Source organism: Drosophila miranda (genome assembly GCF_003369915.1).
Source record: "Drosophila miranda strain MSH22 chromosome Y unlocalized genomic scaffold, D.miranda_PacBio2.1 Contig_Y2_pilon, whole genome shotgun sequence".
NCBI classification, from domain to species: Eukaryota; Metazoa; Arthropoda; class Insecta; order Diptera; family Drosophilidae; genus Drosophila; species Drosophila miranda.
In genome coordinates, this window is record NW_022881614.1 from 34,257,065 (window position 1) to 34,280,887 (window position 23,823).

The window sequence follows — 23,823 nt, forward strand, 5'->3', positions numbered from 1 at the left end:
TGATTGCTATGAAACTCCCAAAGGTGTTTGCTATGTCACCCTTAGAGCTGTTTGCTATGAGACACCTAAAGCTGTGTGCTATGAAACTATAGAAGCTGCTTGCTTTTATTATTATTATATTTTATATTCAGAAAACTATTCTTTTTTTACCATATTATAAAATTTGAAATTATGGTTTACTTCAATTTGTATCATATTATTGCTAGAAAAATATTCATTTATTTGTACGTTTCGCTGTGGCGCACATTTTGGTTGCACGGACAAGAAATAGGGATAACCCCATTGATTGTTTCGCCTTTTTTCAATCATTTAGACATTCCCATTGAATTTCAAGGGTATTCGAACTTCGACCAATGGGACTATCATTCAATTTGTTCGACATTCTTTTTTAGCTTTCTTTATGAATGCAGGTGACACAAGTACCCCCTCCGGGCCGTACCTGAGAGAGACGAGACTGTTCTTTCTAGATGGCAGCGATGGCCGTCAAAAGGAACAAACCTCAATGGCGACAGCGTGGAAATGCACGTCACAAGTACTCGAATAGTTCATCTGGCCGAGTAAATGGAAAAGTTTTGTTTGCTAAACTTTTGGGGCAGCAGGACAGAGGATGGAGAGGAAGGTGCAAGTCTGAAGTCCACAGTCCAGAGTCCGCAGAGTCACTAAGGAAACAATGACGACCGAAAAACTTTTTGTCGGTGGCATAATCATTGTCATAGCCATTGACGCAAGGATTTGCAAATTATCAGGGAAACAACTTGGACCCGGGACCCATGTGCGACGACATGGCAACCACGTGGGCCAATAGCTGCCGTGGGAGAACAACTGTAATATTCCATCATTTAATTTAATATTCGGCTGGGTCAGAGGGCAGGGAAACCGGAGAGAAGGTGGCCCCAGTGTCTGGACCGCATGAATTGTGGCGAACCCGAAAACCCATAATGCCAAAACACACTTAGAGAGATACACAGAGAGACACAGTGGGAAATGATGGGAGGCAGTTTGCATACGAGTACGGGTACGAGTGCGAGTACGAGTATATCTTCCTCTTTCCGGTTGCCTGCACAATTCTTTGGACCTTTCCTTGCAAGGATCACGCATGCAGTTGCATCAAAATCCAGCCAGTTTTATCTTTGAACAGCAGAAACAGCAGAAACAGTAGCAGGAAGGAGCCTTACACTTGGCTAATTTGGGGCCTAGCCCCCATCTGGCTGTGCCTCTGCCCTGCTAGTGGCTCAAGTGCATGCCTTGGAAGGAATTGCAATGAAATGAGCAATAATTCAAATTACGCATCCGCCGCATGGTACAGATAGCAAGAGCTCTAACCAAAACCCTTTTCCAGGCCCCCCTACTACTATAAATAGAAATAAGCAAGAATGCAAGAACTAGCCGATATACCGACTGTGAGATGCCACCTATCTATCTTCCCAATCGTCTGTCAAACCGAATGTTGCTTTGATACCCCGTGGACGAAAGTCTAAAATTGTTCCGCCTGAACGCATCGCCGTCAAGCCAAAAAGAGACTCAAAGAACGAATGAGTTTGGCCACAAAAATATGATTTCATTCATTAAAAGCTGACAAGTTCAAGTTGAATGAGTGTATACGATAGATGCACGAATATAGTCGACATATGATTTATTTTTAGCACACCTATTACAGCATCATCATCATCAACGACTCGGCGTCTTGGCAGGCAGGCGTTTAGCAGCGAGGAAGCGGTGGCCCACACAGAGGAGACGCCAAAGACAGCGATGCGCTGACAATTATACAAGAAAACCGAAAAAACTTTTAAAAATGTGTTTTTATTTTGTTTTCTCGGTGGGGTGCGGGAGGGCACTCGTCTTCGGCATTTCCTCGAGCCTCCAACAGCTGATTCCTAGCCCCAAAGCATCAAAATACCGGAGAGCAATTGGAGCGAAATAAAGAGTGTACGTGCGAGTGTGGTGTGTGTGAGTGTGTCAAGCAGCAAACAAGCAACAAGCGATGAGGCGAAGAAAATCACGGCCAAAACGGCAAAGCCGGCGAGAGAGTGCTTCGGGCGAATCTGTTGCAGAGTGGGGCAAAACATAGAAGTGCCCATTATCAATCGATCTAAGACAGAGCAGGGCATATACGCTTTTTGTCTATAGATAGTAGGGTTTTTAAAATAATACACGTATTTTCATATGCCATTCTCCACAAATTGCACATGGAAATTACAGCATCCCATTTATGATTAATTGAAATTCACATACTCAGCCCACTGTTTCGCTCTGCCTCCCGACTGCGGAGGCTGGCTGCGTGTTGCGTGCCGCAGTCCGTTCGTTCGTTCGTCTGCAGCATTCTGCACTCGTAGTCGCCGTCGTTTGGGGCTCGTCGTCAGTCTAGAGAGTAATATCGACACGAAAAGTAAGTTCGCCGTGGTTCTGCTGTCCCCGTACTGGGCCCCCAGCATCGAGTATAGAATCTATATGTGCGTTCTGTGTGGTGCTGTGAAACTGGGGGAAAAACGTGGAAAATCCATGCTTTCCTTTCGCCTGGCCCCTGCGCATCCGCTTGCCGCATGCCAGAGCCGGTCTCCAGTGCGGACGTTCGATTGATTCCAATTGCATAAGCTTTGCAATTATCATTTTTCTGTATCAAATAAGTAAAAATATGAAAATTTGAGGAAAATTCTGAAAAGTGTTCTAGTTTTTTGCGCTGCCCAGGCCTTTGCGTGTGATATTTTTGGACATGTGTGCGCTCCTCGTCGGCTCTGTGCGCCTTCGGGCGGGGTTCGTGCGGCGGTGAAACCAAAAATAAACACACGACACCGCTGAACGCGAACAATTTGTTGGGAAAATTCAAATTCTACAAGAAAACTAAAGAATCTTTTCTGAAAAACAAAAAAAAACCGCCTCTACTATAACGAAATCCCAAGTGGCGCGCCGGGTTGGGACGTGGGTGTGGGAGCCGCCGCAAAATGGCGGCAGCTGTTTCGGGGCTCCGCGTTCACTGCGTTGTCATGCGGACCCTTGGATTACCAATTGCCACGCAGTGGGGGCGTCCCGACGCGTATGTCGTATCGTCGCGTTTCGTCTTGCAGACACTATGTCTCCAGTAAAACGAGTGAAAGAAAGTCCTTGGCCCAAGGATAAAACAGCCCACGCACAATCAAGCAATTATTTATGATATCCCCCCAAGCCCCATCGTCATGTCAGTCGGGAATTCTATGTGTGAATAGCTGTCAAACGGCAACATGTTGCACAAATAACAAGTACCTGAACAAAATATATCTAAAGATTAGCCATGTCGACCACGCCATTCCGACAAAGTAACTTTGGCACTTACCCAAAAAGAAACGAGGGGGAACGTTGTGAGTTGCTGCGGACACCGCAACTCTACAGTTATACCCGATACTTAGTCAGTATGGCTCTCCTCCGGCAGACGCCGCTAATATTGAACGACACGACAAAGAGTGCGTGCGAGAGAGACAGAAAATCAGTCTGAGCTTGACGTCGGGCGCTGCGTAGCCAGTGCAAATTGATTTGTTCCTTTTGGCTATAAAAATTATCTGATCTGATCCAGATTCAGCAATCTGATAGATATGATCATTATCTATGATTCTGCGTTTTTAGTTTTCTCGTATCCTCAATATTGTGGATGCAACAGATTTTCATCCTTTGTGGGGGCGGAAGGGGATGGGGCGAAATTTTGAGATAAACGTTTTAAAGTGAGATCTAACAGGAGTGCGGATACCAAATTTGGTTACCCTAGCCTTAATAGTCTCTGAGATTTGTGAATATCCCCAGATTTTCATCCTTTGCGGGGGCGGAAGGGGGTGTGGCGAAATTTTGAAACAAACTCGTCTCGGTCCGATATATTAGGAGTGTGGATACCAAATTTGGTTGCTCTAGCTTTTATAGTCTCTGAGATCTAGGCGCTAATGTTTTACTCTAAGCAAAGCCGGCTATGCTACGTGTGTGTTAGAGAGAGACAGGGCGAGAAAAAATGAAATTGTTTTCTTGATGCTGGCTATAATAATAATACGATCCAATTCAGATTCCGCAGTCTTAAAGATATGGTCATTCTCTACAATTCTACGTTTTTGGTTTTCTCATATCTTTAAAATTGTGGATGCCACAGACTTTCGTCCTTTGTGGGAGCGGAAGTGGGCGGGGCGAAGTTTTGAAATATTTTTGTAGCAGTGACATATCACAGAAGTCTGGATCCAAAACATCGTTGCTCTAGCTCTTATAGTCTTTGAGCACTAGGCGCTGAATGGGACGGACAGACGGACGGACGGACAGACGGACAGACGGACAGACGGACAGACAGACAGACAGACAGGGCCCAATCGACTCTGCTATTGATGCTGATCAAGAATATATATACTTTATGGGGTCGGAAACGATTCCTTCTGGACGTTACACACATCCACTTTTACCACAAATCTAATATACCCCAATACTCATTTTGAGTATCGGGTATAAAAACACTAGATGGAATGGATTTCGATTAGCCGCAGCTAATATACACTGTATTTGTTTAATTTCCGGACACACTTTTCATTTTTTAAAACATCGTGGACTTTCTTGTCTGAGTGCGCGCCTTTTTCTTTTTATCACCTGATCGCACCACCTGCTGTGAAGGCACTATCGATAAGAGTGGAGCTTTTGATTATTACAGAATTATTGTTGTAGTACTAGTAGCTTAAAAAACAAATCAATTGTACATATTTGTCAGCATATTGTTTACTTAGAAACACTTTATCAGCACATTGTGTATTTAGAAACACTTTTTATACCCGATACTCAAAATGAGTATTGGGGTATATTAGATTTGTGGTAAAAGTGGATGTGTGTAACGTCCAGAAGGAATCGTTTCCGACCCCATAAAGTATATATATTCTTGATCAGCATCAATAGCCGAGTCGATTGAGCCCTGTCTGTCTGTCCGTCTGTCCGTCCGTCCGTCCGTCCGTCCGTCCGTCCGTCCGTCCGTCCGTCCGTCCGTCCGTCCCCTTCAGCGCCTAGTGCTCAAAGACTATAAGATCTAGAGCAACGATGTTTTGGATCCAGACTTCTGTGATATGTCACTGCTACAAAAATATTTAAAAACTTCGCCCCGCCCACTTCCACCCCCACAAAAGACGAAAATCTGTGGCATCCACATTTTTAAAGATACGATAAAACCAAAAACGCAGAATCGTAGAGGATGACTATATGTTCTAGAGTGTAAAATCTCAACCAGATCGTATAATTATTATAGCCAGAATCAAGAAAACAATTTAATTCTTTCTCGCTCTGTCTCTCTCTAACACACAGGTTTTATGGTCGGCTTTGCCAATTGCAGAATATGAGTTCAAGGATCTCAGAACCTATAAAAGCCAGAGCAACCAAATTTGGTATCCACACTCCTGTGATATCGGACCTTGACCGTTTCGTGTCCAAATTTCGCCACACCCCCTTCCGCCGCCGCAAAGGACGAAAATCTGGGGCATCCACAAATCTCAGAGACTATTAAGGCTAGAGTAACCAAATTTGGTATCCGCACTTCTGTTAGATCTCACTATAAAACGTTTATCTCAGAATTTCGCCCCACCCTTTTCCGCCCCCACAAAGGACGAAAATCTGTTGCATCCACAATATTGCACATTCGAGAAAACTAAAAACGCAGAATCATAGATAATGACCATATCTATCAGATTGCTGAATCTGGATCAGATCATTTTTATAGCCAAAAGGAACAAATCAATTTGCACTGGCTACGCAGCACCCGACGTCACGCTCAGACTGATTTTCTGTCTCTCTCGCACGCACTCCTTGTCGTGTCGTTTAATGTTAGCGGCGTCTGCCGGAGGAAAGCCATACTGACTTAGTATCGGGTATAACTGTAGAGTTGCGGTCTCCGCAGCAACTCACAACGTTCCCCCTCGTTAGGTTTTGGATCACCAACAATTCCTTATTTGGCTGAATCTATCGATAAACTGAGCTTTGAATATCGTTTAGTCGAAGAAATTAGACAAAATAGCACGATCGGCAATAAAGTAAAGTCTCAAGTGCTACAATGGCATATCTTACCCTAAATTCATACATATTTACATATGTTCGTCTTTCTGAAATCGTGACACACACACACATAACGGTAAAAGTGAGACACGAGGAAAAAATGCGGCGAAAAAATGCAAAGAGAGCAGAGCGAGCAAATCAGCTGTTCGTGGAGCGAAACCAAAACAAAGTGTCGAAGAGCCGACTAGTGGTTGTGGGAGCGAGTGAGAAAACAAACGAAAAAGAGAGCTCTGTGCATTGCGTGTGTGCGTATGTGTGGGTGTGTATGTGTGAGTGCAAAAACGAAGCGGGAGAAATTAACAAACTATGAAAAACATAAAAATGTGCGCGCACGTTTCACTCAAATTCTGACATCCCATGCAAAAATCCACACAACGAATTCTTCGGCGGCGTCATGACGAGAGTGTTTAAATAATGCAACGAGAGAGTAACTAACAAAACAAAACAAACTCTATTTTACTTTTCTTCAAGGAAAAGAAAAGCGATACGAGTGGCTGAAAGGGAAATTCCCAACCAAATTAAATACACTACGCTGCTGGGTTGATCTTGTTTGCCTGGAGGCGCTGCAGTCGTTGGCGTTAACCAAACGAAATGGCTGAAGCGGAAGGTGGCTCCGAGCAGGATGATGTCTCTTTCCTGAGAACGGTAAGTAACGGGGCGGGGGGGCGATTGGGCATCCGGAGGTTATGCGGACAATGCCACTGACAGACAATCTGGCCTTAAGGGAGATCATCTAAAATCAATTAAAATCACTCAATAAAATCCATGGGGATTTTTCACAATTGGTATCATAAAATATACGACAAAGCGTCGGCGTCATCGGTGGAAGGGAGTAAGGGAGGAAAGAGTGCGATCGATGGGCCAATCCATAAAAGATGTTCCGGCCCTCAGTGTATCTGTAATGCATATTTATGGGCGCCCCTAACTTTTGTTTATGGCACGCAATAAATACAAAACTCGAGTCACAAATTCAATCACAGTCACCAAAAGGGGGCCTCAATTTCGGATGTAGCTTTCGTTGGGGCTCATTCTCCACTTTACATAGATTTATCCCCAGATGTCGGGTGGAGCCGGAGGTCGGAGCCTGGCGATGAACACATCTTCAGCTGACAAATGCTCCTATATATCAATGCCCACAGCTATAAGTAAATAGTGATACTTTCTGTTCCTGCTCCCCCTGTCGTAGTAGCCGAGCTGCCCACCCCCTTCCGTAAGGGTCAGCAGAAGCGACGACACCTTGCCGCAATAAATAAATATGTTTAAGGGCAAAAGTTGTTGAGATGAAAGTATCCGCAGACACACATTTTCGTATATCAGTCCCTGAATCCCAGACCCACAGCAGTAATTCAATAAATGCCAGGGGAATGGTGTCCTTAAGATGTGTTTGTGTCCGCCTCCTTGTTGTTGGAGACAATTTGCGGTTCCACAAAACCATTGACCGGAAAAGTGCAAGGTTGCAAAAACATTTCTCGGAATCGGAATGAAGTCAATGCAAATTTCGTCAATGAGCTGCAGTTTTTGGGGCCAAGTCCTTCGCTGTGGGCATTGTAGGCGTGTGTGGATGTGGTAAAGTTTAAATTTTAAACAGTTTTATCATCCTGATCAGGGAGGATAGGGGACACAGGACAGTAGTGGAAGCTGCTGTGTCAGGGACTCGCTCGGCAGGCACTTCATTCGGATTTAAATTATGCAAATTGCTCGATTCGAAATCCATTACCGCTCATTTAACTTCGAATACTACACACAACATCACATCCACACATCACATAACCCAAGAGCAACGCAAATCACATCCAAGGGGGTCCGTGGTTCAGGGAACATCCGTGTCCATTCATTTGCACATTCTGTGCCCTGTAACAATTCCCTCAATTTGCGTGTGCATTGCCTTTGCATGATCTGGCATTGGAACTTGTCCCCAAAGGGCTCACGTGTATGTGTGTGTGAGGGGGAAAATACCAATTGGTATTGTGGTTGCTTGCCGGTTGGAATTACTGCCAAAGTAATTAAAATTGCATCAGAACTTTAGGCCTCTTAACGACTTAATTGTTACCTAGCAACCGCCAGCCACCAGCCTCCCATTCTCCATTCTTCACTATCCCCTTCCTTTTCCGAGATTCTACTCACATCTAAATACAATTACAGGAGGACATGGTCACACTCTCGTGCACAGCGACGGGAGAACGTGTCTGCTTGGCCGCCGAGGGATTTGGTAACCGGCATTGTTTCCTCGAGAACATTGCCGATAAGAATGTGCCGCCGGATTTATCCCAGTGTGTGTTCGTCATCGAACAGGCCCTGTCGGTGCGTGCCCTGCAGGAGCTGGTGACGGCGGCGGGATCCGAGACTGTAAGTAAACATCCATCCATTTGTACGCGGTGTATACAGATATTTCATTAGGGACTCTTCCACAATAAACCTCCAAATTTTTACTTTATCCGAACTTATTTTATGTTGTGCTCAGAGATTCATGTCGCTTGTTCTCCTACCTGTTCCACTCCCACTCATTATAATATAATACTTTGGTGTATTACGGAAATATCCTAATGCCCTCTCTCTCTCTCTCTCTCTCTCTCTCTCTCTCTGTCTGTTCCCTATTCTACCTATTCTTCTACACATTTGTAACCAATCAATTTTTCGTTGTTTTTTTTAAAATTTGTTCTAAAAAAAACCCCACAAAAACAGGATAGTCAAGTTGTAAGTATACCGTTAAATTCTCCTTCTTCCTTCGCCGCTTCTTTTTCTTTCTATCTCTGACTCTCTTTCTGTTTGACTTTCTATCTGTGTCACTTTTGTCCGTGTAATGTCTATAGTGCTATTATCGCTCGCTGTTACTGCTTCTCTTTACGAGAATAATCATTAAGCGCTCTGTCTGACTCTTTCACTATCTATAAGAAACAAGAATATGTAGATCATGTAGTAGCACATTTCCTTTAGCAATACAATTCACAACTGTACCACCCCGAAGCGTTCGTGGTGAATGGTTAAACGTGTCAGTAAAGCGCAACATTCGTATCATTCGACGAAGGTCGCTACTGCTATTGCAAATGTGGTACGATAAGAAATAGATCATGTTGAAGAGTACTACCCGAGAAAGATGGCATCATTTCTCTGCTTGTACTACCACGTGTTTCGCTAACCCCGTAACCCCACAACGCAATCCTTAATACCCAGTCTAACCCACGAGTAAACGCCTTTGGAATGCCCCTTACCCCTTGCTGTTATGCTGTAGAAATTAGAAAGCAGATTGTATTTTCGTCCAAACCCTCAAGCTGTACCCATATACGAGAGGATCTTCAGTCATTAATCAATCATTTCCGATATTCGATAGGGCAAAGGTACCGGATCGGGACATAGGACATTGCTCTACGGCAATGCCATTTTGCTCCGACATCACAACAGTGATATGGTAAGTGCCGCCAATGCGATGCCATTCCTGGTTAAAGCATACCCATGGTAACCTTTGAATACTTCCAGTACTTGGCCTGTCTGTCGACCTCGTCGTCCAACGATAAGCTTTCCTTCGATGTGGGTCTGCAGGAGCACAGCCAAGGCGAGGCCTGCTGGTGGACGGTGCATCCGGCGAGCAAACAGCGCTCCGAGGGTGAGAAGGTGCGCGTCGGTGATGATCTGATCCTGGTGTCCGTAGCCACGGAGCGGTACCTGCACACGACTAAGGAGAACGAGCAGTCGATTGTGAATGCCAGCTTCCATGTCACCCACTGGTCCGTCCAGCCCTACGGAACTGGCATCTCCCGCATGAAGTACGTTGGCTATGTCTTTGGCGGCGACGTGTTGCGCTTCTTTCACGGCGGCGACGAGTGCCTGACCATACCAAGCACTTGGGGTCGTGAAGCGGGTCAAAAGTAAGGATCTAATCACAAGATATGCGTAGACTACCAGACTTTAATTAAACCCCTTGTCCTCCAGCATTGTCGTTTACGAGGGCGGCGTGGTCATGGCCCAGGCCCGTTCGCTGTGGCGCCTAGAACTGGCGCGTACCAAGTGGACGGGCGGCTTTATCAACTGGTCCCATCCCATGCGCATCCGCCACATCACCACTGGACGCTACTTGGGCGTCAACGATAGCAACGAACTGATTCTAGTGAAGAAAGAGGAGGCTTCGATTGCCACGACGACTTTCTGCCTCAGGCAGGAAAAGGACGACGAGAAGAAGGTGCTCGAGGACAAGGATCTGGAGGTGATCGGGTCGCCGATCATCAAGTACGGGGACACCCCCGTCATTGTCCAGCACGGCGAGACGAGCCTGTGGCTCAGCTACAAGAGCTACGAGACGAAGAAGAAGGGCGTCGGCAAAGTCGAGGAGAAGCAGGCCATTCTCCACGAGGAGGGCAAAATGGACGATTGCCTGGACTTTTCGCGCTCACAAGAGGAGGAGTCGAAAACGGCGCGTGTCATCCGCAAGTGCAGCAGTCTATTCACTCAGTTTATTACGTAAATATCCCAAGAATATCAGAGAATGCTCTTGAAGTCAATATAATTGCCTGTTTAATCATTTGCTTAGGGCATTGGAGATGCTGCAATCGAATCGCCGGCACTCGGTATTCTTCCAGAAGGTGAACCTCAACGAGATGGTCATGTGCCTGGAGGATTTGATCAATTATTTCTCCCAACCAGAGGACGATATGGGTATGTTGAAACGTTTTTTAGCTGATGGCTCCCCTAATCTCTCCGATTATATCTAGAACACGAGGAGAAGCAGAATCGCTTCCGTGCCTTGCGCAATCGTCAGGATCTGTTCCAAGAGGAGGGCGTTCTCAATCTTATACTGGAGGCCATTGACAAGATCAATATCATCACGTCGCAGGGCTTCCTGGCCAGCTTTCTCGCTGGCGACGAGACCGGCCAAAGCTGGGACCTCATCTCCACGTACCTCTATCAACTGCTGGCCGCCATCATCAAGGGCAATCACACGAATTGCGCTCAGTTCGCGAATAGCAACCGCCTGAACTGGTTGTTCTCGCGTCTGGGCTCCCAGGCCTCCAGCGAGGGCTCTGGAATGCTGGATGTGCTGCACTGTGTGCTCATTGATTCGCCCGAGGCGCTGAATATGATGCGGGATGAGCACATCAAGGTGATTATCTCCCTGCTGGAGAAGCATGGACGTGACCCCAAGGTCCTGGATGTCCTGTGCTCCCTGTGCGTCGGCAATGGCGTGGCCGTGCGCTCCTCCCAGAACAACATCTGCGACTTCCTGCTGCCAGGGAAGAACCTGCTGTTGCAGACGCTCCTGGTGGACCATGTGGCCAGCATTCGGCCGAACATCTTTGTCGGACGCGTGGACGGGTCGTCCATGTACCAGAAATGGTACTTTGAGATCACCATGGACCACATTGAGCAAACGACCCATATGATGCCCCATCTGCGGATTGGGTGGGCCAACACCTCAGGCTATGTGCCGTATCCGGGCGGTGGCAAGAAGTGGGGCGGCAACGGAGTAGGCGATGATCTGTACTCGTTTGGCTTCGATGGCGCCAACTTGTGGACCGGCGGGCGCAAGTCTTTGGTGGTGGATGCCATAACCGAGGAGCCGTACATCCGAAAGGGCGATGTCATTGGCGTGGCCATAGATCTGTCGGTGCCCGTCATCACGTTCACTTTCAATGGAGTCAAGGTGCGCGGCTGCTTCCGGGATTTTAATCTGGACGGCATGTTCTTTCCGGTGATGAGCTGCTCCTCGAAGCTGAGCTGTCGCTTCCTGTTTGGCGGCGATCATGGCCGCCTGAAGTATGCTCCACCCATGGGCTTCTCAGCGCTGGTGCAGTGTCTGATGCCGCCCCAGATCCTCAGCCTGGATCCGTGCTTCTACTTTGGAAATATCAACAAGAACGTCTTGGCCGGTCCTTGGCTCATCGAGGACGACACGGCGTTTGTGCCCAAACCCGTGGACACCTCGGGCGTGACCCTGCCCAGCTCTGTGGACCAAATCAAAGAGAAACTGGCGGAGAACATTCACGAAATGTGGGCCCTCAACAAGATCGAGGCGGGGTGGTCGTGGGGCGAACATCGCGACGACTACCATCGCATTCACCCGTGCCTTACGCAGTTCGAGAAGCTGCCGGCAGCCGAGAAGCGTTACGACAATCAATTGGCTGTTCAAACACTCAAGTGAGGAAGAAATCACTACAGAGATGGTCGACCTTCGCTAACGGTTTGCTTTATTTCCCCCCCGCAGGACAATCATTTCGTTGGGCTACTACATAACCATGGACAAGCCACCCGCCCGCATTCGTCCGGTGCGTCTGCCCAACGAGATCTTCATGCAGGGCAATGGCTACAAGCCAGCACCGCTGGACCTCAGTGCCGTCACCCTCACGCCTAAGCTGGAGGAGCTCGTCGATCAGCTGGCCGAGAATACGCACAACCTTTGGGCCAGGGAGCGCATCCAGCAGGGCTGGACATATGGCCTCAACGAGGACTCGGACAACTATCGCAGCCCCCATCTGGTGCCGTACGGCAAGGTGGACGAGGCCATCAAGAGGGCCAATCGGGACACCGCCTCGGAGACGGTGCGCACTCTGCTCGTCTACGGCTATGTGTTGGATCCGCCCACAGGCGAGGGCACCGAAGCCCTGCTGGCCGAGGCCCAGCGCCTGAAGTTTTCCGCCTTCCGGACGTACCGCGTGGAGCGCAACTATGCCGTGACTTCTGGCAAGTGGTATTTCGAGTTTGAGGTCCTCACCGCGGGACCTATGCGCGTGGGATGGGCGCGGGCCGACTGCTATCCGGTCGCCATGCTGGGCAGCGAGGACACCAGCTGGGCCTTCGATGGACACAATGTGAGTATGTCCCCTCCCCCAGTGGGGGGGATCAGGATCGGGACGGCATCGATGTAGGCTTGTTTTTAGGGCCGGATGCCCTAATACTAGTGCGGGTTAATGCGGGATGCGGGCATTAATGCAATGATCGATTCAAAACCCTCCTCTGAAACCCCCACATGATTATAGGTGACTAAAATGCACGCCGGATCCATTGAGCACTTCGGGGTGCGGTATGAGGCTGGCGATGTCATTGGTTGTTTTATCGATGTCAAGGAGCAAACCATCAGTAAGGACCCATAGACGCACTGCCAACGTGTGCACGTGCGCATATCCAACGTTGATTTATTTTTTCGCATTTTGTTTAACTCTATTTTCTTACTTAATCGAAGACTCTTACGTTCTCTTCTTAATTTTGTTCATTTAGCGACAATCTCACACTTGATCATTAACTAAAACCCAACATTCAAACAGGGAAAACAATCACCTATGAAGATTCTATTCTGAAATTGATTCTGAAACTTTTTTAGGAAGAGAAAGTCTATGGTGGCAACAGTGAATCCTTTGGTAAACAGTGCGGACCCGGTGACATAGTTGGGGTCTTTCTCGACCTAGCGGATCACACAATTAGTAAGAACCGAACCACTAAGGCTCTCTGTCTTTCCCTCTCTCTGTACTTTTGTAATGTGAAAGAAACCTCCCACACCCGACTCCCACTTTCAAAAGAATGTATTATGTACTATTCCGTGCTTTTGATATCTACTAAACGTGAAACAGAACGTGCAACCAGAACAAGAAACAGAACGAGCCGAGTGCTGTCGGCCCCAGCACGTTGCCAGCGATGTGGAAGGACAATCAATAGACTATCCCCCCTATTCCCCTAGCAAAACCCCTGCAATTAGGTCCATTAGATCAACATTGAAATCATTTCAGAACAGGTGCCCCCCACACACCAATCATAGCTCGCAAATAACCTCCAAGACATTTTTATACCCGCTACTCATAGAATATATAGTTTTGTGTTTCCGACCCCATAAGTCCGAAACGCCCCGTTCGATATGGCTGTGTCTGTTTATCCGTCCGCATGTCCGGCTTCATGAGCGCCTAGTTCTCAGATACTATAGAGGCTGGAGCAACCAAATTCTGTATCTAGACTCCTGTGATATCAAACTTTTACTAGTATATTTACCCCACAAAGTGCGAAAATCGGTGGCATCCACAATTTCAAAGATAGGGTAAACATATCTACAGAATCTTGCAGAATCTGGATCAGATCGGATCCAGATCGCTATATCCATCCACGCGCTTACTCTTTTTCTCTTACACACTCTTCAGTGTGCAGTGTGCGCCAAGTAGCGAAGGGAAGTAGGCCAATAAGTATAAAGAGGATAAATTAAGTGAATAGTTAACATAAAATAAGTCATAAGATCAAATATACACTGAATCAGTATCGCGTATATATACATATAAGTAGAGCGGCGTCCCGTGCCGGACCACAACGGACCAACTGGTCAAAAAACAGAATCGAAAATGTCTTCCCATTTTGTCCGTTAAAGAATGGTTTTCTTCCAACATCCTGAAAGTGTTTTTGGTTATTTGCTTATTTGCTTTAGCTCTGCCCCCACTGCATTAGTTCATTACCTTTAATAGGCAGCGCTTTTTTATAGTACATATTTTTGATCCCAGAAAACCAAACCCAAGCTCTAACGTTCAGTAGATACATATGAATACAATGTTGTAACCTTTGAACACCAGAATCGCAAAGCGTGAGAGGAAAGGGCCTGAGTGGCCGAAGGCCTGAGGAGAAGGTGACGACACATCAGCCCATCTAAAGCTTTTTACTCACTCGTCTCTCTCTCAATTAAACTGCCTGTAATTACTAATCAAAACTTAAGTGTACAATATGTATTTAGCATGAGAGCTAACACCGTAATACTCACTCGAACATTTATCATATAGTATAGCCTGCTTGTGATTTTATATATTGTACTACTACTAGCTTTAAGCCAAAACAAAAGTTAACCCAAGCTAAACGCATCAGTCCAGACGTACATAACATTTGAATACTGCAAGGCAAGTCCAAACCCAAATCCAAATGCAAATGCAAATTAATCCGCACGAATATGCTAGAGGAATTTTAATTGCTTGATGGATTCCATTCCCCCTTGGAATTCGAAATAGAACGCTGCCTGCTTCTTGGCTTAGAAGATTGCTAGATTGCTATCCCCCTGCATCCATCCATTAATTAAAATCAATCTGTGTGCTGTGCAGGCTTTTCGCTGAACGGAGAGCTCCTCATGGATGCCCTGGGTGGGGAGACAACCTTTGCCGAGGTCACCGCCGAGGGGGTGGGCTTTGTGCCCGCCTGCACACTGGGCGTGGGCCAGAAGGCACGCCTCATCTATGGCCAGGACGTGGACTCCCTGAAGTTCTTCACGACGTGCGGTCTTCAAGAGGGCTATGAGCCATTCTGTGTGTGAGTAAAATCGAACCCTGCACCCGTGTAGCTCTACATTTTCGCATTCCATACATTTAAACAGTAACATGCGGCGGCCAGTGACCCATTGGTATACGAAGGACCAGCCCATTTTCGAGAACACCGAGGAGATGCCCGACTGCCGCATCGATGTGACGCGTATTCCTGGGGGGGCAGACACCCCACCGCACCTGAAGATCTCCCACAACACGTTCGAGACCATGGAGAAGGCCAACTGGGAGTTCTTGCGCCTCTCCCTGCCCGTCACCTGCATGGGGGAATTCATCAGCGAGCAGGAGAAGGCGCGCCGGTGGGGGGAGATTAAGATCCGTCAGTATCGCTTGATGCGCGAGGCCCAGGCGGCGGCTGCCCAGGTGCAAAACGCCCAAACTGCCGCCCACATGGACCACATGCTCACAGGCGGTTTCAACATGAACGACATCAAGGGGCTGACGCGGGGGAACTTTGACGATCACGCGGAGGCCGAGGCAGAGCATATGATGCGCCCACCCCGGACGCTGCGCAAGGGAAGCCTCACCCGCAACATAACCTTCGAGAGCGACATGTCCGCCGCACTAGACGAAATGCAGCGATCGACATCGGTGCTGGATATGAACGGATTGGGCGAGGAGATCGACGACAAGAAGAAGCGCGGCCGCAGTCCTTTCAAGTTCTTCTCCAAGAAGTCGCGCGATCAGAGTCGCGAGAAAATGGGCTCCAGAACGTTGGATACTTCGCTGGAGCGTCGCAAGACGGTGGCCCATGGCCGGAATGTGGTCAACCAGCAAATGACAACCCGCGCCCCAACCCTGCGGCTGAACAATGTGAGGATCGAGAATGGAATGTAAGGATGAAGACAATCTGAAGGAATTCCATTTCAGGCGGAGATCCCATCCAGTCCGGTCCAGCAACAGGCCCAGCAGGGACCCAAGCAGTTGAGCTCCTCGAATCTGGGACAACCGCCGGTGGAGTCGTCGGGCAACGAGATGTTCGACGCCGATTGCCTCAAACTGATCAACGAATACTTTTACGGCGTACGCATATTCCCCGGCCAGGACCCCACGCACGTGTACGTTGGCTGGGTGACGACGCAGTATCATCTGCACAGCCGGGAGTTCAACAAGAACAAGGTGCGCCGGGGATCCGTCTACATCGGGGACGATTACGAGGTGCCCATCGAGCGAATCGATCGCCAGAGCTGCTATGTGGTGCGAGCCGATGAACTGTTCAACGAGGTGACCCAAGACGCCTCCGGCAAGGGTGCCTCCCAGGGCATGTTCGTGGGTTGCTTCGTGGACACGGCCACGGGCATTATTCGGTTCACGTGCGAGGGCAAGGACACCTCGCACCGCTGGATGATGGAGCCGGACACCAAGCTCTTTCCGGCCATTTTTGTGGAGGCCACCAGTAAGGAGATCCTACAGATCGAGCTGGGTCGCACACCCACCACCCTGCCACTGTCGGCAGCCGTGCTGCCGACCAGCGACAAGCACATCAATCCCCAGTCGCCGCCGCGCCTCAAGGTGCAGTGCCTGCGTCCGCATCAGTGGGCCCGAGTGCCCAACACTTCGCTGCAGGTGCACGCCCTGAAGTTGTCCGATATCCGCGGCTGGTCGATGCTGTGCGAGGACCCTGTATCCATGCTGGCTCTGCACATACCCGAGGAGGATCGCTGCATCGACATACTGGAGCTGATCGAGATGGACAAGCTGCTCTCCTTCCATGCGCACACCCTCACCCTGTATGCGGCGTTGTGCTATCAGTCCAACTACCGTGCAGCGCATGCCCTCTGCCAGCACGTGGACCAGAAGCAGCTACTCTATGCCATCCGGTCGGAGTACATGAGCGGTCCGCTGCGGCAGGGCTTCTACGATCTGCTGATCGCCCTGCATTTGGAGTCGCATGCCACTACGATGGAGGTGTGCAAGAATGAGTATATCACGCCCTTGGGTACCGAACTGAAGGAGCTTTATGCCGATGAAGAGATGCAGCACTCGCTGCGATCCTTGGTCACAGAGTCGGTGCGTCCCCAGCTGCGTATGACGCAAATCACGTGAGTTCTTACCCGTAGTTGCTCTCTGCCCATAGAATATACCTTGCATTGCATTAGATTTTTTTCATGCCTCATTCTACTTTGCATCAAACAATCTTCTTTCAATCAACAAAATATCCTGCTCCTGCATCCAACACACTCTGCACCACCGAACCACTACAATCACTACAAAACCAACAACAACAACCAAATCCGTGCATCTGATCCGACCCGTCCAGACCCCCTGTGATTGCAACATCTAGTATGCCAAGTGTTTCCAGCGAACCGATCCCCGACATCGACCAATTGTACTCCCCGAAGTTCCCCCTAGAAGTAGTCAGGCAGTTCGTGATGGAGGCCCTCAAAGACGCCGTGGAGATCAATCAGGTGCACAATCGTGATCCGATCGGTTGGACCAACGAGAACCTGTTCCTGTAAGTATATCCCCCATAGAAGCTGCCATAGCTTCTATGGCAGATACGAACTGCCTCATGAAACGATTGCTTCTGATGATTGTAGACCCCTCATTAAGCTCACAGATCGCTTGCTCTTGGTCGGTGTCCTCACCGACGAAGATGTACAGAAGCTGTTGGTAATGGTCGATCCCGAGACATGGGATGCTAAATTCGAGAAAGGTAAGACAACGTCCCGGAACGTCTATTAGTTTCGACTTGATCATTTATGATATGATCTGATCCGATATGATCCCTTTCAGAGGGCAAAGACGAACACCGCAAGGGACTGCTGACCATGAAGATGGCAGAGGGTGCCAAGCTGCAGATGTGCTATCTGCTGCATCATCTGTACGATACCCAGCTGCGGCATCGGGTGGAGAGCATCATTGCATTCTCGCACGACTTTGTGGGCGATCTGCAAACCGATCAGTTGCGTCGTTATATCGAGATCAAACAATCGGATCTTCCCAGTGCTGTGGCGGCCAAAAAGACCAAGGAGTTCCGGTGTCCGCCGCGCGAGCAAATGAATCAGATACTGTGCTTCAAGAACCTCGAGTCCGATGACCAGGACAACTGCACCTGTGGCCTTAAGTTGCGCGGCCGACTGGGCGACTTTCACGACAGCCTCATGCAGAAGGTGTCGCTCAATGCGCTGCAGGAGCCCGACGGTACCGAGAGCGGTACAGCGATCGAGGAGATAAAAACAGGGCCCATCACGAAGATCTATAACTTTATCAATACGGTCAAGGAGCTGGAGGAGGGGCCCAAGGAGGTAGAGGAGCCGGAAAAGAAGACACCCGAGGAGGTGTTCCGCAAGGTTCTCATTAAGCAAATCGTCAGCTGGGCAGAGGAGTCGCCTATCGAGAACCCCAAGTTGGTTCGTGAAATGTTCAGCCTCCTGCTGCGCCAATACGACACCGTTGGTGAGTTGGTGCGGGCGCTGGAGAAGACATATGTGATCAACAATCGAGCGCGCGAGGATGTGGCCGAAATGTGGGTGGGGCTCAGCCAGATACGCGCCCTGCTGCCCGTCCAAATGAGCCAGGAAGAGGAGGAACTGATGCGCAAACGTCTCTGGAAGCTGGTGAACAACGCTACCTTCTTCCAGCACCCCGATCTGATACGCATCTTGCGCGTACACGAGAACGTCATGGCCGTGATGATGAACACGCTGGGACGTCGGGCCCAGGCACAGAGCGACGCACCCGCCCAGCCCGAGGGAGGCGAGGGTGTGCCCTCGAAGGAAAAGGACACGTCCCACGAGATGGTCGTGGCCTGCTGTCGCTTCCTGTGCTATTTCTGCCGCACCGGCCGCCAGAACCAGAAGGCCATGTTCGATCATTTTGACTTCCTGCTGGACAACGCCAACATTCTGCTGGCACGGCCGAGCCTGCGAGGCTCCACACCCCTGGACGTGGCATATTCGAGTCTGATGGAGAACACAGAATTAGCTCTGGCGCTTAGGGAACACTACCTGGAGAAGATCGCCGTGTATCTGTCCAGGTGCGGCCTGCAGAGCAATTCGGAACTGATCGAGAAGGGGTATCCCGATCTCGGCTGGGATCCCGTTGAGGGCGAGCGTTACCTGGACTTTCTGCGCTATTGCGTGTGGGTCAATGGCGAGAGTGTCGAGGAGAATGCAAACCTTGTCATTCGTCTTCTTATCCGTCGTCCAGAGTGCTTGGGACCGGCTCTAAGAGGAGAAGGGGAAGGTCTTTTCCGGGCCATCGTTGAGGCCAATCGCATGTCGGAGCGCATCTCGGATCGCTGTAAAATGCAGGACGAGGCCGAGGGCACCACCATAGCCGGTCTGAATTTTACGCATCCGCTGCCCGAGAGCGACGAGGACGAGGACTACATCGACACGGGTGCCGCCATACTCAATTTCTATTGTACGCTCGTCGACCTGCTGGGCCGCTGTGCCCCTGACGCCTCTGTCATCGAGCAGGGCAAGAACGAGTCGCTGAGAGCTAGAGCTATTTTGAGATCTCTGGTGCCGCTGGAGGACCTGCAGGGTGTGCTCAGCCTTAAGTTCACTCTCACCCAGACGGGGCCCGGCGAGGAGAAGGCCAAAACGGACATGCCCTCCGGCCTACTGCCCAACAACAAGCAGAGCATTGTGCTCTTCCTGGAGCGCGTATACGGCATCGAGACACAGGATCTGTTCTATCGCCTGCTGGAGGACGCCTTCCTGCCCGATCTGCGCACGGCCACCATTCTCGATAAGAGCGACGGCTCCGAGAGCGACATGGCCCTGGCCATGAATCGCTACATCGGCAACTCCATCCTACCCCTCCTCATCAAGCACTCCAAGTTCTACAACGAGGCCGAGAACTACGCCAGCCTCTTGGATGCCACTCTGCACACGGTCTACCGGCTATCGAAGAACCGTATGCTAACCAAGGGGCAGCGAGAGGCCGTCTCCGACTTTCTGGTGGCCCTCACATCCCAAATGCAACCTGCCATGCTGCTCAAGCTGCTGCGCAAGTTGACTGTGGATGTGTCCAAGCTGTCCGAGTACACCACTGTGGCACTGAGGGTAGGTTCAGGATTTGGTTCGGTAAATAGAGATATCCCATATGCTAATACGGCTTCTCTCTGCCTTTACAGCTGCTCACCCTTCACTTCGATCGCTGCGCCAAGTACTATGGGTCGACTCAAGGCCAGGGTTCGTACGGGGCGTCGTCGGACGAGGAGAAGCGCCTGACCATGCTCCTGTTCTCCAACATTTTTGACTCGCTCAGCAACATGGACTATGACCCGGAACTGTTCGGTAAAGCACTGCCCTGCCTCATCGCCATCGGCTGCGCCCTACCGCCCGACTACAGTCTATCCAAGAACACGGACGAGGACTACTACGGCCGCCAGATGGGTGCCCCGGACCAGCCGCAATACGTGCCCCATCCCATCGATACGAACAGCGTCCATTTGGACAACGATCTGAACTCTCTGGTGCAGAAGTTCAGCGAGCACTATCACGACGCCTGGGCCAGTCGCCGCCTGGAGGGTAGCTGGACCTATGGCGACATCCGCTCCGAGAACGATCGCAAGCATCCCCGCCTCAAGCCCTACAACATGCTCACCGAATATGTACGTGTGGGAAACGAATCATATCAAATCTATTGATTATCCATCATCATCTAATCTGTCGATCCATTGATCGATTCTATTAATCATCTAAAAACTCATATAATATATATAAATAGAGCCGATCTATAATCATATAATAATGTAATCTCTAATATATATTTATATAATCATGTAATACTTTCACAGATTTATTTAAAATCCGTTTTGTCCTGTGTAGAAATATTGAATAATGAAATAATATGCTTTCGCAGGAACGGGAGCGTTACCGTGATCCAGTGCGTGAGTGCCTGAAGGGTCTATTGGCCATTGGCTGGACCGTGGAACACTCGGAGGTGGATGTCCCACTCAATCATCGTGGATCGACGCGTCGCCAATCGAAGCCTCAGATTGTATGTAGCAGTTTTCCAGCGTTTACCCGACTAATCCATTCCCCCATCTGGCTCCAATCCAACACCAATCTTTCTAACGCCTTTTCCATATTTCCACTCCGTTAACAACGATAGCACGATTTTCAGAACGAGGGCAGTCCCTTCAACTACAATCCCCATCCGGTGGATATGAGCAACCTAACGCTCAGCAGGGAGATGCAGAATATGGCCGAACGTCTGGCGGAGAACTCCCACGACATTTGGGCCAAGAAGAAGAACGAGGAGCTCAATGGCTGCGGAGGTGTCATCCATCCACAGCTGGTGCCGTACGATCTGCTCACGGACAAGGAGAAAAAGAAGGATCGCGAACGATCGCAGGAGTTCCTCAAGTACATGCAGTACCAGGGATACAAGCTGCACAAGTGAGTCCCCATCAGCAGGAGATCCATTCCGGTTTACTATAATACCAGCCACAATCCCTAACCTCGTTGTAGACCATCCAAGGGCGGCGCTGTGGAGGAGGGTGGAGCCACACAGGCAGCCGTTGAGCTGAGATTCTCATACTCGCTTCTGGAGAAGCTCATCGCCTATCTGGATAGGGCCACCATTAACATGAAGCTGCTGAAGCCATCGACCACCTTTAGTCGTCGCACCTCCTTCAAGACGGCCACGCGCGACATCAAATTCTTCTCGAAGGTGGTCCTGCCACTGATGGAGAAGTACTTCTCTACGCACCGCAACTACTTCATTGCCATTGCCACGGCCACGAACAACATTGGAGCAGCCTCGCTCAAGGAGAAGGAAATGGTTGCCTCCATATTCTGTAAACTGGCGGCCCTTCTGCGTAACCGCCTGAGCGCCTTCGGGCCGGATGTGCGCATCACTGTGCGCTGCCTCCAGGTGCTGGTCAAGGGCATCGATGCCAGGACGCTGACCAAGAACTGCCCCGAATTCATACGCACCTCCATGCTGACGTTCTTCAACCAGACGTCCGACGATCTGGGCAACACCATCCTCAATCTGCAGGACGGAAAGTACAGCCACCTGAGAGGCACGCACCTGAAGACCTCCACGTCGCTGGGCTATGTCAATCAGGTGGTGCTGCCCGTGCTGACGGCGATGTTCGATCACCTGGCGGCCTGCGATTACGGCAGCGATCTGCTGCTCGACGAGATCCAGGTGGCCTCATACAAGATACTGGCCGCACTCTACCATCTGGGCACGGACGGGACGCTCACGCACGACCGGAAGTATCTGAAGACAGAGATCGAGCGGCATCGTCCGGCCCTGGGCTCGTGCCTGGGCGCTTACAGCTCCTGCTTCCCTGTGGCCTATCTGGAGCCTCACCTGAACAAGCACAACCAGTACTCGCTGCTAAACCGCATCGCGGACCACTCGCTAGAGGCGCAGGACATCATGGTGAAGATGGAGCAGTGCATGCCCAATCTGGAGACCATTCTCAGCGAGGTGGACCAGTTCGTGGAGTCGGACAAGACGTACAACGATGCACCACACATTATCGACGTCATCCTGCCGCTGCTGTGTGCCTACCTCCCCTTCTGGTGGTCCCAGGGCCCGGACAATGTGAGTCCCACCAGTGGCAATCATGTGACCATGGTCACGGCGGATCACATGAACCCCTTGCTGCGCAATGTGCTCAAGATGATCAAGAAGAACATTGGCAACGACAATGCCCCCTGGATGACCCGCATTGCGGCCTACACGCAGCAGATAATCATCAACACGTCCGAGGAGCTACTGAAGGATCCGTTCCTGCCTCTGGCGGAGCGCGTGAAGAAGCGCACCGAGAACATGCTCCACAAGGAGGATAGCATGCGGGGCTTCATCAAGTCTGCCACCGACGACACCTCCCAGGTGGAGACGCAACTGCAGGAGGACTGGAATCTGCTCGTTCGCGACATTTACTCGTTCTATCCGTTGCTCATCAAGTACGTGGATCTGCAGCGCAACCACTGGCTGAAGGACAACATCCCCGAGGCCGAGGAGCTCTACAACCATGTGGCCGAGATCTTCAACATCTGGTCCAAGAGCCAGTACTTCCTCAAGGAGGAGCAGAACTTTATCTCTGCGAATGAGATCGACAACATGGCCCTGATCATGCCCACGGCCACGCGTCGCTCCGCCATATCGGAGGGCGCTCCCGCCGTCGGTGGCAAGGTGAAGAAGAAGAAGAAGAACAGGGACAAGAAGCGCGACAAGGACAAGGAGGTGCAGGCGAGTCTGATGGTGGCGTGTTTGAAGCGCCTGCTGCCCGTCGGCCTCAATCTGTTTGCTGGACGGGAGCAGGAGCTGGTGCAGCACTGCAAGGATCGGTACCTGAAGAAGATGACCGAGTACGATGTGATCGAGTTTGCGCGCAACCAGCTGACGCTGCCCGACAAGCTGGATCCCTCCGACGAGATGTCCTGGCAGCACTATCTCTACTCGAAGCTGGGCAAGAGCGAGGAGACCGTGGACGAGCAGGCACTGGAGAAGGCGAACGTCAACTCAAACGAGAAGGGCAAAGACAAGACCCAGGAGACAGTAGATCGCATAGTGGCCATGGCCAAGGTTCTGTTTGGCCTTCATATGGTAAGTG

At 50.0% G+C, this 23,823-nt stretch overlaps 1 protein-coding gene across 1 annotated transcript in view; it reads left to right on the forward strand.

Moving 5' to 3' along the window:
• The first annotated feature begins 2,305 nt into the window (after nt 1-2,305).
• The window catches only part of LOC117192669 (ryanodine receptor-like), a 28,391-nt gene continuing 6,873 nt past the window's right edge, over nt 2,306-23,823 (forward strand). The window contains exons 1-21 of the mRNA XM_033397390.1: nt 2,306-2,386; nt 6,499-6,672; nt 8,170-8,373; nt 8,710-8,721; nt 9,356-9,433; nt 9,502-9,890; nt 9,955-10,479; nt 10,550-10,674; nt 10,731-12,153; nt 12,221-12,824; nt 13,334-13,433; nt 15,075-15,279; nt 15,344-16,103; nt 16,161-17,332; nt 17,593-17,745; nt 17,831-17,946; nt 18,027-20,305; nt 20,377-20,856; nt 21,108-21,245; nt 21,360-21,646; nt 21,719-23,816. Of these exons, the coding sequence (XP_033253281.1) occupies nt 6,619-6,672; nt 8,170-8,373; nt 8,710-8,721; nt 9,356-9,433; nt 9,502-9,890; nt 9,955-10,479; nt 10,550-10,674; nt 10,731-12,153; nt 12,221-12,824; nt 13,334-13,433; nt 15,075-15,279; nt 15,344-16,103; nt 16,161-17,332; nt 17,593-17,745; nt 17,831-17,946; nt 18,027-20,305; nt 20,377-20,856; nt 21,108-21,245; nt 21,360-21,646; nt 21,719-23,816 (11,202 nt within the window). The 5' untranslated portion in view covers nt 2,306-2,386; nt 6,499-6,618. The remainder of the gene's footprint in view (nt 2,387-6,498; nt 6,673-8,169; nt 8,374-8,709; nt 8,722-9,355; nt 9,434-9,501; nt 9,891-9,954; nt 10,480-10,549; nt 10,675-10,730; nt 12,154-12,220; nt 12,825-13,333; nt 13,434-15,074; nt 15,280-15,343; nt 16,104-16,160; nt 17,333-17,592; nt 17,746-17,830; nt 17,947-18,026; nt 20,306-20,376; nt 20,857-21,107; nt 21,246-21,359; nt 21,647-21,718; nt 23,817-23,823) is intronic.